Source organism: Cynocephalus volans, chromosome 2 (genome assembly GCF_027409185.1).
Source record: "Cynocephalus volans isolate mCynVol1 chromosome 2, mCynVol1.pri, whole genome shotgun sequence".
Lineage (NCBI taxonomy): Eukaryota > Metazoa > Chordata > Mammalia > Dermoptera > Cynocephalidae > Cynocephalus > Cynocephalus volans.
Genome location: NC_084461.1, coordinates 108,709,976 through 108,723,823, shown reverse-complemented (window position 1 = coordinate 108,723,823; position 13,848 = coordinate 108,709,976). Strand labels below are relative to the sequence as shown.

The 13,848-nt window shown below is 33.1% G+C and overlaps 1 protein-coding gene across 6 annotated transcripts in view; it reads right to left on the bottom strand.

The window, feature by feature from the left end:
- Positions 1–13,848, bottom strand: part of CSNK1G3 (casein kinase 1 gamma 3) — a 104,638-nt gene that overhangs the window by 27,342 nt on the left and 63,448 nt on the right. For 4 of the 6 annotated variants that reach the window (XM_063085314.1, XM_063085316.1, XM_063085317.1 and 1 more), the window contains 4 exons: positions 9,094–9,179; positions 8,892–8,976; positions 7,307–7,455; positions 6,294–6,389 (listed from right to left, as the gene is read on the bottom strand). In XM_063085314.1, the coding sequence (XP_062941384.1) occupies positions 6,294–6,389; positions 7,307–7,455; positions 8,892–8,976; positions 9,094–9,179 (416 nt within the window). The remainder of the gene's footprint in view (positions 1–6,293; positions 6,390–7,306; positions 7,456–8,891; positions 8,977–9,093; positions 9,180–13,848) is intronic. The other 2 variants (XM_063085315.1, XM_063085318.1) reach the window with 1 other exon arrangement.

The following is a 13,848-nucleotide window of genomic DNA, read 5'->3' as shown; positions in this document are numbered from 1 at the left end:
TGATACATCATACCAAAACCTGTGGGATACTGCAAAAGCAGTATTAAGGAGGAAATTTATTGCATTAAATGCTCACCTCAGAAGAATGGAAAGATGGCAAGTGAACAACCTAACACTTCACCTTAAAGAACTAGAAAAACAAGAACAATCCAAACCTAAAATTAGCAGACGGAAAGAAATCATTAAGATCAGAGCAGAACTGAATGAAATTAAAACCCAAAAAACAATACAAAAGATCAATGAATCAAAAAGTTGGTTTTTCGAAAAGATAAATAAAATTGACAAACCATTAGCATGGCTAACAAAAAAAAAAGAAGAGAGAAGATTCAAATAACAAAAATTAGAAATGAAAAAGGTGATATTACAACTGATTCATCTGAAATACAAGGAATCATTCGAGACTACTATAAACAACTATACGCCAACAAATTTGAAAATCTGGAGGAAATGGATAAATTTCTGGACACACACAAGCTCCCAAAACTGAACCATGAAGACGTAGAAAATTTGAACAGACCAATAACAATAAAGGAGATTGAAGCTGTTATCAGAAAGCTCCCAACAAAGAAAAGCCCAGGACCAGATAGATTCACAGCAGAATTTTACCAAACATTCAAAGAGGAATTGACACCGATTCTTTACAAACTATTCCAAAATATTGAAACAGATGCAAATCTCTGAAACTCATTCTATGAAGCAAACATCATCCTGATACCAAAACCAGGTAAAGATATAACCAAAAAAGAAAACTACAGGCCGATATCCTTGATGAATATAGATGCAAAAATCCTCACTAAAATACTAGCAAACAGAATACAGCAACACATACGTAAAGTTATTCATCACGATCAAGTGGGATTCATCCCAGGGATTGCAAGGTTGGTTCAACATACGCAAATCAATAAATGTGATACACCATATTAATAAAGTCAAACACAAGGACCATATGATCATCTCTATAGATGCTGAAAAAGCATTTGCTAAAGTTCAGCACTCATTCATGACAAAGACCCTCTATAAGTTAGGTATAGAGGGAAAGTATCTCAACATAATTGAAGCCATATATGACAAACCCACTGCCATTATCATCCTGAATGGGGAAAAGCTGAAAGCTTTTCCTTTAAGAACAGGAACTAGACAAGGATGCCCACTCTTACCACTCCTATTCAACATAGTGTTGGAAGTACTAGCCAGAGCAATCAGAGAAGAGAAGGAAATAAAGGGCATCCAGATTGGAAAAGATGAAGTCAAACTGTCCCTGTTTGCAGATGACATGATACTATATATCAAACAGCCTAAAACCTCTACAAAAAAACTGTTGGAATTGATAACTGATTTCAGCACAGCAGTAGGATACAAAATCAACACACAAAAATCAGTAGCATTTCTTTTCTCCAATAGTGAACATGCAGAACGAGAAATCAACAAAGCCTGCCCATTTACAATAGCCACCAAAAAAATAAAATACTTAGGAATTGAGTTAACCAAGGAGGTGAAAAATCTCTATAATGAGAACTACAAACCACTGCTGAGAGAAATTAGAGAGGATACAAGAAGATGGAAAGTTATCCCATGCTCTTGGATTGGAAGAATCAACATAGTCAAAATGTCCATACTACCCAAAGTGATCTACAAATTCAATGCAATCCCCATCAAAATTCCAAAGACATTTTTCTCAGAAATGGAAAGAACTATTCAGACATTTATATGGAACAATAAGAGACCACGCATAGCCAAAGCAATGCTCAGCAAAAAAAATAAAGCTGGAGGCATAACACTACCTGACTTTAAGCTATACTACAAAGCTATAATAACCAAACAGTATGGTACTGGCATAAAAACAGACACACTGACCAATGGAATAGAATAGACAATCCAGAAATCAACCAACACACTTACTTCCATCTGATCTTTGACAAAGGCACCAAGCCTATTCACTGGGGAAGGGACTGCCTCTTCAGCAAATGGTGCTGGGAGAACTGGATATCCATATGCAGGAGAATGAAACTAGACCCATACCTCACACCATATACTAAAAACAACTCAAAATGGATTAAGGATTTAAATATACACCCTGAAACAATAAAACTTCTTAATGAAAACATAGGAGAAACTCTTCAGGAAATAGGACTGGACACAGACTTCATGAATATGACCCCAAAAGCACGGGCAACCAAAGGAAAAATAAACAAATGGGATTATATCAAACTAAAAAGCTTCTGCACAGCAAAAGAAACAATTAACAGAGTTAAAAGACAACCAACAGAGTGGGAGAAAATATTTGCAAAATATACATCTGACAAAGGATTACTATCCAGAATATATAAGGAACTCAAACAACTTTACAAAAAAAAACAAGCAACCCAATTAAAAAATTGGCAAAGGAGCTAAGTAGGCATTTCTGTAAGGAAGATATACAAATGGCCAACAGACAAATGAAAAAATGCTCAACATCACTCAGCATCTGGCAAATGCAAATCAAAACTACACTGAGATACCATCTAACCCCAGTTAGGATGGCTAAAATCCAAAAGACTTTGAACAATAAATGCTGGCGAGGTTGCGGAGAAAAAGGAACTCTCATACATTGTTGGTGGGACTGCAAAATGGTGCAGCCTCTGTGGAAAATGGTATGGAGGTTCCTCAAACAATTGCAGATAGATATACCATACGACCCAGCTATCCCACTGCTGGGAATATACCCAGAGGAATGGAAATCATCAAGTCGAAGGTATACCTGTTCCCCAATGTTCATCGCAGCACTCTTTACAATAGCCAAGAGTTGGAACCAGCCCAAATGTCCATCATCGGATGCGTGGATACGGAAAATGTGGTACATCTACACAATGGAATACTACTCAGCTATAAAAACGAATGAAATACTGCCATTTGCAACAACATGGATGGACCTTGAGAGGATTATATTAAGTGAAACGAGTCAGGCACAGAAAGAGAAATACCACATGTTCTCACTTATTGGTGGGAGCTAAAAATTAATATATAAATTCAGACACACACACACACAAAAAAAAAAAAAAAAACGGGGGCGGGAAGAAGATATAACAACCACAATTACTTGAAGTTGATACAACAAGCAAACAGAAAGGACATCGTTGGGGGGGAGGGAGGAGAGGGAGGAGGGAGGGAGGTTTTGGTAAGGGGCAACAATAATCAACCACAAAATATATCTACAAAATAAAAGTTAAAAAAAAAAAAAAAAAAACTCCTAGAGTTGATAAATGATTTCAGCAAAGTTGCAGGGTACAAAATCAACACACAAAAGTCAGTAGCATTTCTATACTCCATCAGTGAACATGCATACAAAGAAATCAATAAAGCTAGCCTATTTACAATAGCCACCAAAAAAATAAAAAATTTAGGAAAAAGCTGACCAAGGATGTGAAAAATCTCTATAAAGGGAACTACCAACCAGTGTTGAGAGAAATTAAAGAGGACACAAGAAGATGGAAAGATATCCCATGCTCTTGGATCAGAAGAATTAACATTGTGCATATGTCCACATTACCCAAAGTGATCTACAAATTCAATGCAATCCCCATCAAAATTCCAATGACATTTTTCTCTGAGATGGAAAAAGCTGTCTAGAAATTTATATGGAACAACGAAAGGAGACGCATAGCCAAAGCAATCCCGAGCAATAAGTTAATAAATAAATAAAAATAAAAATAAAACTGGTGGCATAACACTACCTGACTTTAAACTATATCACAAAGCTATAATAACCAAAACAGCATGGTACTGGCATAAAAACAGACACATGGATCAATGGAACAGAATAGAGAACTCAGAAATAAACCCATATGCCTACAGCCATCTGATCTTTGACAAAGGCAGCAGGTCTACATACTGGGTAAGAGACTGCCTTTTCAACAAATGGTGCTGGGAAAACTGGATAATCATATGTAGGAGAATGAATCTAGATCTGTATCTTTCACCATATACCAAAATCAACTCAAAATGGATTAAAAAACATTTAACCCTGATACAATAAAACTCCTTAAAGAAAACATAGGGAAAACACTCCAGGAAATAGGAATGGATACAGAATTCATGAATAGTACCTCAAAAGCACAGACAACTAAAAGTAAAATAAACAAATGGGATTTTTCAAACTAAAAAGCTTCTGCACAGCAAAAGAAACAATTAACAGAGTAAAAAAACAACCAACAGAGTGGGAGAAATACTTGCTAAATATACATCTGACAAAGGATTAATATCTAGAATATACAAGGAACTCAGCTTTATAACATAAAAACAAATAACCCAATTAAAAAATGGGCAAAGGATCTGAACAGACATTTCTCAAAAGAAGATATACGAATGGCCAACAGACACATGAAACAGTGCTCAATATCACTCAGCATCCTGGAAATGCAAATCGAAACCACACTGAGATACCATCTCACTCCAGTTAGGTTGGCTAAAATCCAAAAGACTTGAACAATAAGTTCTGGAGAGGTTGCAGAGAAAAAGGAACTCTTATCCACAGTTGGTGTGGTTGCAAAATGGTGCAGGCTTTATGGAAAATGATATAGAGGTTCTTCAAACAACTGCAGATAGATCTACCATATGACCCAGTGATCCCACTGCTGGGAATATACCCAGAAGAATGGAAATCATCATGCCGAAGGGATACCTGTACTCCAATGTTTATTTCAGCTCTATATACAATAGCCAAGAGCTGGATCCAGCCAAAATGTCCATCATCTGATGAGTGGACAAGGAAACTGTGGTATTCTACACAATGGAATACTACTCGCTATAAAAAAGAACAAAATACAACCATTCGCAACAACATGGATGGACTTAGAGAAAATTATATTAAGTGAAACAAGTCAGGCACAGAAAGAGAAATACCACATGTTCTCACTTATTTGTGGGTGCTAAAAATTAATAAATAAATAAACACAAAAACAAATAAAGGGTGGGGGGAAGAAGACAGAATAACCACAAAAATTCCTTGAACTGTTTAAGCCAAGTGCACAGATACGATGTGGGGCGGGGGGAGAGGAGGGGGGAAGAGGAGGGGAGGAGAGGAGGGGAGGAGAGGAGGGGGGGTGAGGAGGGGGGGAGAGGAGGGGGGGTGAGGAGGGGGGAGAGGAACGGGTAAAGGGGCATGAAAATCAAGTACATTGTATTTTGAGAAGTAAAATGAAATTAAATTAAATAAAAAAAAACAAAACAAAGATGGCTTTAAGAAAGCTTCTTTTTACAAAAAAGAATAATGAAAACATTGCTTAAAAATTTCAACAGCTCTCAAATCCCTTACCGAAGAAACATGAACTCTCCACTCTCAATCACTCTCCTGTGCCTTGTCTCACACCTATTCTCTGCTCCCTCTCTACTCCAACTCTGCCTACTCTCTGCTCCTAGCAAATTGGACTGCTCGCTATTCCTTAAACAAATTCTACACTTTTAAACTTCTGCTTCATATTTTATACTGCTCACTCTCCCCAAAATGTTCTCATTCATTTACCTTTAAAAATTCCATTCATTCTTCAGGCTCATCTCTAAAGTCACTTTTTCCATAAAATCTTTAAAGATCCCCCGTACATATGATCCTCCATGGCACTTTATTAACATGTTTCATGTGATATAGCTTATTCTGCTTTAAAATGTAGTTATTTGTGCATTTATTGAAATAATCATGATAATAGTAATATCAGCCACAAGGGTTAAGATTTACTGAAAGCTTACTATATGCTAGGTATTAACATGCATTATTTCTATCTTATATATGAGGAAATTGAGGCTTTGAAAGATTAATTAAATTGCCCAGGGTCAAGCCACATGCATGTATGTCTGATTCCAGAGACTAAGTGAGCTCTTAACTACAACACTGCTCTTAGCCACTAATTACAAAATCATTTCTTATAGGTTATTCCATCTTCCTTACTTCTGCATTTGTACAGTATGTATAATAGTAATTTTCAAAAAGCAGAAACTCAGTAAATAATTTATTGAACTAAACTAGACTATACTTAGAAAGATCAAGTGCTATTAAAATTCATTCCAATAGGGTGTACATACATTCTAATAGAATATCAAATATCGATCAAACTTTACACTAATTTATACAATTACACTATTAAATAACTTATACCACTATGATTAAACATTTCAAAATTATCATTAAATAAACAGTTTGTTGAAAATATATCTTCAATCCTTCAGTGTGTGTATGTATAATCTGTTTTATCTATTGAAGAAAAAAGTATGCATTTCAACCCTGAGACAAAGTAAGATATTTCATATCTAAAAGGGCAGCAAACCTGATTTTTGGATTGTTGCATCTTATCTCTGTGTTGATGTGCTTCTCTGCTTGATGAGAGAGCAGGATCTTGCTGAACTGCACCCACTGGAGTAGGCTACAATATAATAACAATCGGTACCTATACATTCTACTTTGGAAACCTTATTTAAAATCATTTATTTAATCACTTAAAAGAATCAAGGAAAAAAACTAAAAGATACTGTTAAATAAATTAAGATATCATTCTCGAAATATGCTGTTAAAGCTAACCAGGTAAAGCAAAGAGACCATAGCTAATTTTTTTAAACTGTTTCTGAAATATTTAAACACTTTATATTTATTTTTACATGTACAAAAGATCTCCCAATGCTGTCATTACTTTTAGGTTACTTTTTCATATCAAAATGATGAAAATGTATTTGTTTATGTCTCATTTCCAAAGCTAATGTATAAATAGAATAAATTACTTTAACAAAATTAAAGAAATAGTTTTCAAAAATAAACTAATAAAGTTGCTTATCATCAATATTTTGACTCAGAAGACTTGTAAAAATTTTTAATTTTCATCAAAGTATTAAATTAATCATAAGGATATTATACAGGGCTAAGCCTGTGGCGCACTCGGGAGAGTGCAGCGCTGGGAGTGCGGCGACGCTCCCGCCACGGGTTCGGATCCTATGTAGGAATGGCCAGTGCACTCACTGGCTGAGTGCCGGTCACGAAAAAGACAAAAAAAAAAAAAAAAAAAGGGATATTATACAAAAAGGATATATTTGACATTAGGAACTAAATCAGGAAGAAAAGTTCAAAATAACTCATCACTCTAAAAAGCAGGGAGTTCAAATGTAAAGCATTTACAAAATTCAAAGAATAATAGTATGGTGCTACCTGAAGATATGTTCTAAAAAAGGAAATAAAATGAATCCTTTTAAAAAAGTATTTGTTCTGAACTCTTTTCAATAGAATGATTTGTACTATCGAAAAAGATAAATACTGTAAATAATCTTTTATTATATAGCATAGAGTACTCACCAACTGTTTACCAATCCAATCATATTCATAGTCAAACATATATCCTTTTCGATCAAATAAGTCAGTAAAAAGCTTTCTTAGGTAGTCATAGTCTGGTTTTTCAAAAAAATCTAGCCTTCTAACATAACGAAGGTATGTTGCCATTTCTTCTAGAAAGGATATAAAAATTATTTTGACTACAGTTTCATATAATACTCAATAATAAAGTTATTTAAATACCTAAAAGCACATTGTATCATAAAAACACTAAAAAGTAACAAAATTCTACTGCAATTTAAAATTTTCAGAGTTTGGTTAGAAAGAAATTTAAAAAAGGGAAAAGAAAGGAGAAAAGGAAAATAGGAACAAAAGAAAATTGAGAAGTTTAGTTTAACAACGGCTATTTTTGCTTCATTTCATTAGGAACAGCTAAAATTTATATTTTAATTCCCAAATGTATTAGAGAGAGAGAGATTTTTTTAGCATCATGCTTTCCAGAAGGAAAAGAAGGAAAAAAACCCCATAAAAACTAACAGAAAAATGGTGAGCAATTAGTAAAACAGAATGTTTCATCATTAGCACACAGAAAATCACTGTGGTATGAGACAGCAGGTTACACCTAGCTGCTTTTCTGCTCCAATTCATTTACAGCCAGTAAAAAAAGAATCAAGTACAGCTCAATGGGCAATAAAAGTGGTACCCTGTGACCTTCCTCACACGGTGACTCTCCCACTATTCCACTTTTTAGCTAATCACCTGGCTAATTTACTTTGGCACCCCCATTTTTCCCAAATTTGTTTAATTTTCCACTTCTAGATGTTACAGCAAGAAAAAATATATAATTAAAATTTGCTGTCAATGAATAACATAAGCAAACTTGAGAAAGAGCAACTTCATTATTACATTGATGATATTACAGAAGAAACTGAATATTGAAGTAAGACAGGAACTCAGTCTTCTATCTTTAAATTCAGTTCTCTTTTCTCTTAATGTTTCTGCACAAATCACAGCAGGCATTTTAATACATTAACAATAAATTATTCTTATTCCTTTGTTCATTTAGAAATCTTGTGTAAATTTTTGTTGGTTTAATTTGAGTTGCCATAAATCTACTTGAAAACAAAATTATTTACATAACTTCATACTGCTCCCTAATATAAAATTAGCATAAAGATAGTAAGATCAATAAGATTTTACTGTACTTTGAAAACTAAATCAAATAATACTTTATACACTTCCTTTGAACTTGACATTGAGACCCAAATAACAAACATTATACACCAAACTTTATAGTTGGTATTCCTCAGCAAATATTTTAACATATTAAAAGTATGTCACTAAAGAAAATATTAATTACTTCAGCTGGAATTGTTTAACACTATTAAAAGATGGGATTTTTTTTTTTTCCTCTTAGTACCATCCTGGAAAGAAAATATACAAACTGTCCCTGTGGTCTATGCATCAAATGCTAACATCTCTTAAATCAAACTTTGAGCACATTTTTTTAAAGAATGAGAAAAAAGTGTTTATAAACTTATGCAATGAAAATTAGTAGTTCTGGTTTTCTGTGTATGTGCACATGTATTGATTTGGCATTATTCATTACCTGGAAAATTTTCACATAACACTTCTATAGGTGTAGCTCTTTTTGTATCTCCAATTTTCTGATATCTCTCTTTTAATGTGTCAGCCTAAAGCAGAAAAAAAATCTTGAGAATGTGGTAATTTTAAAATTAGTTAGTTGGAAGAGAAAAACAATATATATTAACATTTTATGTAATTCAATAAGGAAGCACAAAAACAATTACCTTTAAGCCTTGCCAAGGAAGACTGCCTCTCAGAAAATACATGAACATATGACCTAATGCTTCTAAATCATCTCTTCTACTTTGTTCTGAAATATACGAGAAACATAAACTTCACTATTCTCTAGTAGTTAAGGATGCAAGAATAGAGAATTGATTCTTTCATCATGTATAAAAGTTAATTTCCAAAAGTTCAATAAATAAATACAAAACACAGATCTAGTGCCTAAATGTAACAAAATCATGTCTAGTTAAACTGTAATGTTTTTACATTGAAATTATTGTGCATCTTTAAAATATGCTATTATGATATTTTTAGATGCTATTAGAGATTTATTTATGTTTATATATCTGTTTATGGTTCACCCAAGGATTGAAAGGTTGGTTTAATTTTCAAAAATCAATGTAGTTCACCATGTTAACAGAATAAAAGATATAAATTCAGATGATCATCTCAGATACAGAAAAAGCACTTAACAAAATCCAATATGCATTCACAATAAAAATCCCAGCAAAGTAGGAATAGAAGGAAACTTCTTCATCCTGACAAAGGACAACTATGAAAATCCTACAACTATCATAATTCTTAAATGGTGAAAGACACTCCTAAGATCAGGAATAAAACAAAGATGTCTACTCTCACCATTTCTATTCAGTATTGTACTGAAAGTTCTTGCCAGTACAGAAAAGCAAGGAAAACAAAAAGTATTCATATTGGAAAGGAAAAACTAAAACTATTCTTCTTTGCAGATAACATGATTGTGTATGGAGAAAATTCTAGTAATCCACAAAATGTCTATTAGAACTAGTGAGTTTTAGCTAGGTTACAGGATAAAGGTCAATATATAAAAATCAACTAGATTTCTATAGTAACAATGAACCCAAAATTGGATTTAAAAACCAATACCTTCACAACAGCATCAAAAAAAGGACACGTAGGAATAAATGTATCAATATATATGCAAGACCTATATATTATAGCATAGTTTAAAAGACTTAAAATTATATATAAAAGTATACTGAGCCCCACAGTAAGTCTCTTTGTTAGAGAGAAAAACTCAGTATAGAAGCCAGTTCCTCTTTGAATTCCATCCAAGAGGGGGCTTTAGTTACCACAGTGCAAACAAACCATGATCATAAGGTGATCTTACCTATGTGGTTCTATCAGAGAACAGTACTAGTCTCATAACCCACAAGGCACTTAAAATTCAAGCCATAAATATAAGCTATAAGTAAAATAAACCTACTACTGAAACTCACTCTGAAACTATCTTTACCCTGATAATTCCTTTCTTTGTGTTCTTTTACCAACTGACATATCTGGAAATAAATTTCACAATGTAGTAAGTAATAGAAGTCATTGGAGAGCTTTCTCTTTTGAAACACAGTAACTAAAGAACACCCCCTCGGGTCTAACAGTTCCTTTACATGGGGGGGAAAAAAAAAAAAAAAAAACACCTCCCAAGGGTAATGTGGCCCTTATTAAACCTTGTTCACATTTTTTAAAGCACTTAACTACAAAGGCCTGTTTGAAAATGAATGTTTTCCTAAAAGTCAAGAATCATTATGCAGACTCTTGCTATGAGCAACTGAAGAAACTAGAAAGTGACTATTTGCTTTACAATAGTTATCATTAAAGATTCTTTTAAACAGGTTCTTCGAATCCATTTAAAATTTATATAAAGTCAACTAAAATTTTGCTCTTCAGGAATATATGTATCACATAAAATAAATATAAGCAACACAAATTAAGAGTTAATATATGTCCATACTTTATACACATAATCTTTCAAATTACAACTACACTGAAAGTAAATATTAGAAATCCCAAATAAAGAATGTAAAGCTCAGAAAAGTTAAGCGACTTGTCCAACAGTAGGTACCCTAATAACTGAAGAGCAGGATTTCAGCCCACCTGGCTGCACTTTTTTTCATTCGGAAAGCAAGGTAGAACCCATCAATTAATCAAATGTTTACTGCAAAACTTCCGCAATGCTTTTCTATTTAAAAATTCTACTCTCACATCTCAACATTATTTTTCTCTTCTTAAATCTCATTTTATTCCTCACTTGCCTACCAATGTTTCCATTTCAATTGAAATAACAATTCAATTTTCAACAGAAAAATATATCCTTTTTTATAAACTCAAATTTATCTCTGTTAAAAAAAATACATCAGATGCTTCTTCACTTAGAAGCAAGAAGTCTTCTACTATGCGTGTATATTTACAAAAATTAACTTATAAACTGCATTTTCTACCAAAATGAAACATAATGAGGTCAAAAGACATGTTAGCTTAAGTACAGACATGATAAGAGAGATCAAGCAAAAATTCTCCCTGAAGAAAGTTTAAATTGTTCCCCAAAAATAAACAAAAAATAAAAATCACTACAAGCAAGTAAAAGTTTCACTAAATATTTCCTTCTGAAATATTAAAAGTTATTTTCCCTGGCTCCCACAAAAATAAAAATGCATTTTCCTCAAGATTTACTAAGCTCACATTTTTCAAAATTACATAATAAAGACGGTTTTTTTTTTTTTCCAATATGAGAACACAAATCTCAATGGGAAAAGAAAAAACACAATTATACATGACAATATGCAGCAACAGCTCTCAAATCCAGATTCCTAATCTAGCAATATCAAGAAAACTAAGAAAATAAGAAAAAAGTTTTCTGAGCAACTTAGCCCAATACATGCATTTACTTAATTCCTAAAGAAGTTCTCTTGAAATCTAGTTCTCTTAACTTAGATATAATTCCAATAAGTATGGCTACCAGGTTAAAAGAAGCAAATCAGAAGAGAAAAACAAAGTGCTGCCAGCAGTACTACATATAATATCAAAAAGCAAGAAAAAATATAGTTGAAGGCCAAAAAAACAACAACCAGAAAAGAATCTATTAAAAACACAAACAGCATTTTTCTGCACTTATTTAGACAGATATACAACCTAACACTCTCCAACTGATCTTGTATCACTATATAACAGTAATCATACAAAAATTTTTCACCCTGAAACACTAAGAAAATACCAATTATGTTCATAATACTTTGTTTAAGAAAACAAAGAACTGCGCAATACATTTTTAAACTTTTAGAATATAAAGGTCCGACCCCGTGGCTCACTTGGGAGAGTGCAGTGCTGGGAGCACTGCAGCGCTGGGAGCACAGCGGCACTGGGAGCACCGAGGCCACGGGTTCCGATCCTATATAGGGATGGCTGGTGCGCTCACTGGCTGAGCACGGTGCGGGCGACACCAAGCCAAGAGTTACGATACCCTTACCGGTCACCAAAAAAAAAAAAAAAGAATATAAATACATGTTTTTAACTGCTAAAAAGCTATTTGGGCAGCTAAAAGAGCAGGCCTCGGGAATTCAGACAATTAACCAAGAAATTAAATTATATGGATCACGTCTCGTCACAGAATGACAGCACAGAAAGAAGACATTTTCATAACACCATAATTCTGTGATTTCTTCCCACTTAGAAGATCAAAATATCATTCTTCTATAGAACACATGTTTATTAACACTTATTTACAAAGCAATTCCCAACTTATTCTTCAAATCCTAGTCTCTTTATTCTTGAATAATCAATAATACTGTATAAAGACTTGATTTTTATTTTAAGACTACTCACCAAAGAGAAACAGACAATATTTACATAATATTAAATGACTTCGACAAGAGAAGACATAAAAGGGGTAAAAAAGTGATCCAAAAGAAGATTATAAAATAATGTTCAAATTAGTTGATAAAAAAAAGTCTTCGGAAAGATATGAAAAAGTAGAACTTGATCATATCAGACACAAAAACAATTCAACATGGCAATACTAAAGAAAGCTTCCAGTCAAGTAGTCCATGGAAATCCACATCTGTCACACAACTTTATCAAAATTTCATCTTGGAGAGTAACTTAAACAGATATTACAAAAATGTAAAAGTCACTGTATCTACTTTCTGAACAGAAATTACCTAGTTAAGATACCACAGAAATAAAGATGCTAAATCCTATAATGTGATTATACACTATTCTTCCATATTATTATATTAGGAGCACCTTTTTCCTTTTTAAATACACTATCAGTCTACAAAAAGGAAAAATACTTATAAACACACAAATGTTTCTCTGACCAAATTCTCTATTTTGAAAAGTTCATGTGAGCAAGAAGTCCTGAGTGTATAAGAATGAATGAATGAATGAAAGAATGAAAAATGAATATGGCTTTTAAAGTAATTACCAAGATCCAGGCAAAGCAGGGAGGACAGAAATTAGATATGCATAAATTAAAATCATATTAAAAGATCACATTTTCTCTGCTCCTTTTTCTTTTTTATCTTTGACTCCTCACAAAGCTAAATACTCTAAACTCACAGGCATCACAAACTCAAAGAATGCTTTAACTATTCAGCATCCAAACTCGCATTACTTTAGCTTCCTGTTAACTTTTTAAATAGAAATTCATGTAATTTGGCAAATGAAATTTTTTCTCTATTAACATTACATATCTACTCCCAAGTTCTACTTGTAAATGGAGAAGCAGGGCTTTAATAAATGAAGGAGAGTAAACATTAAAGCTTTTTGCTGTTTGCAGTACTTGCCAATGAAATAATTTTTTGTTTTCTTCATGAATGAGGAGTAAAAACAGATTACTGCAATAATTAAATGCCATTTTCCAAGCTCTGAAGGCTTTTCCCAACAAGGACAAACATATCAAATTCATTTTGCCATTTCTACAAATAGAATGTGGTTACATT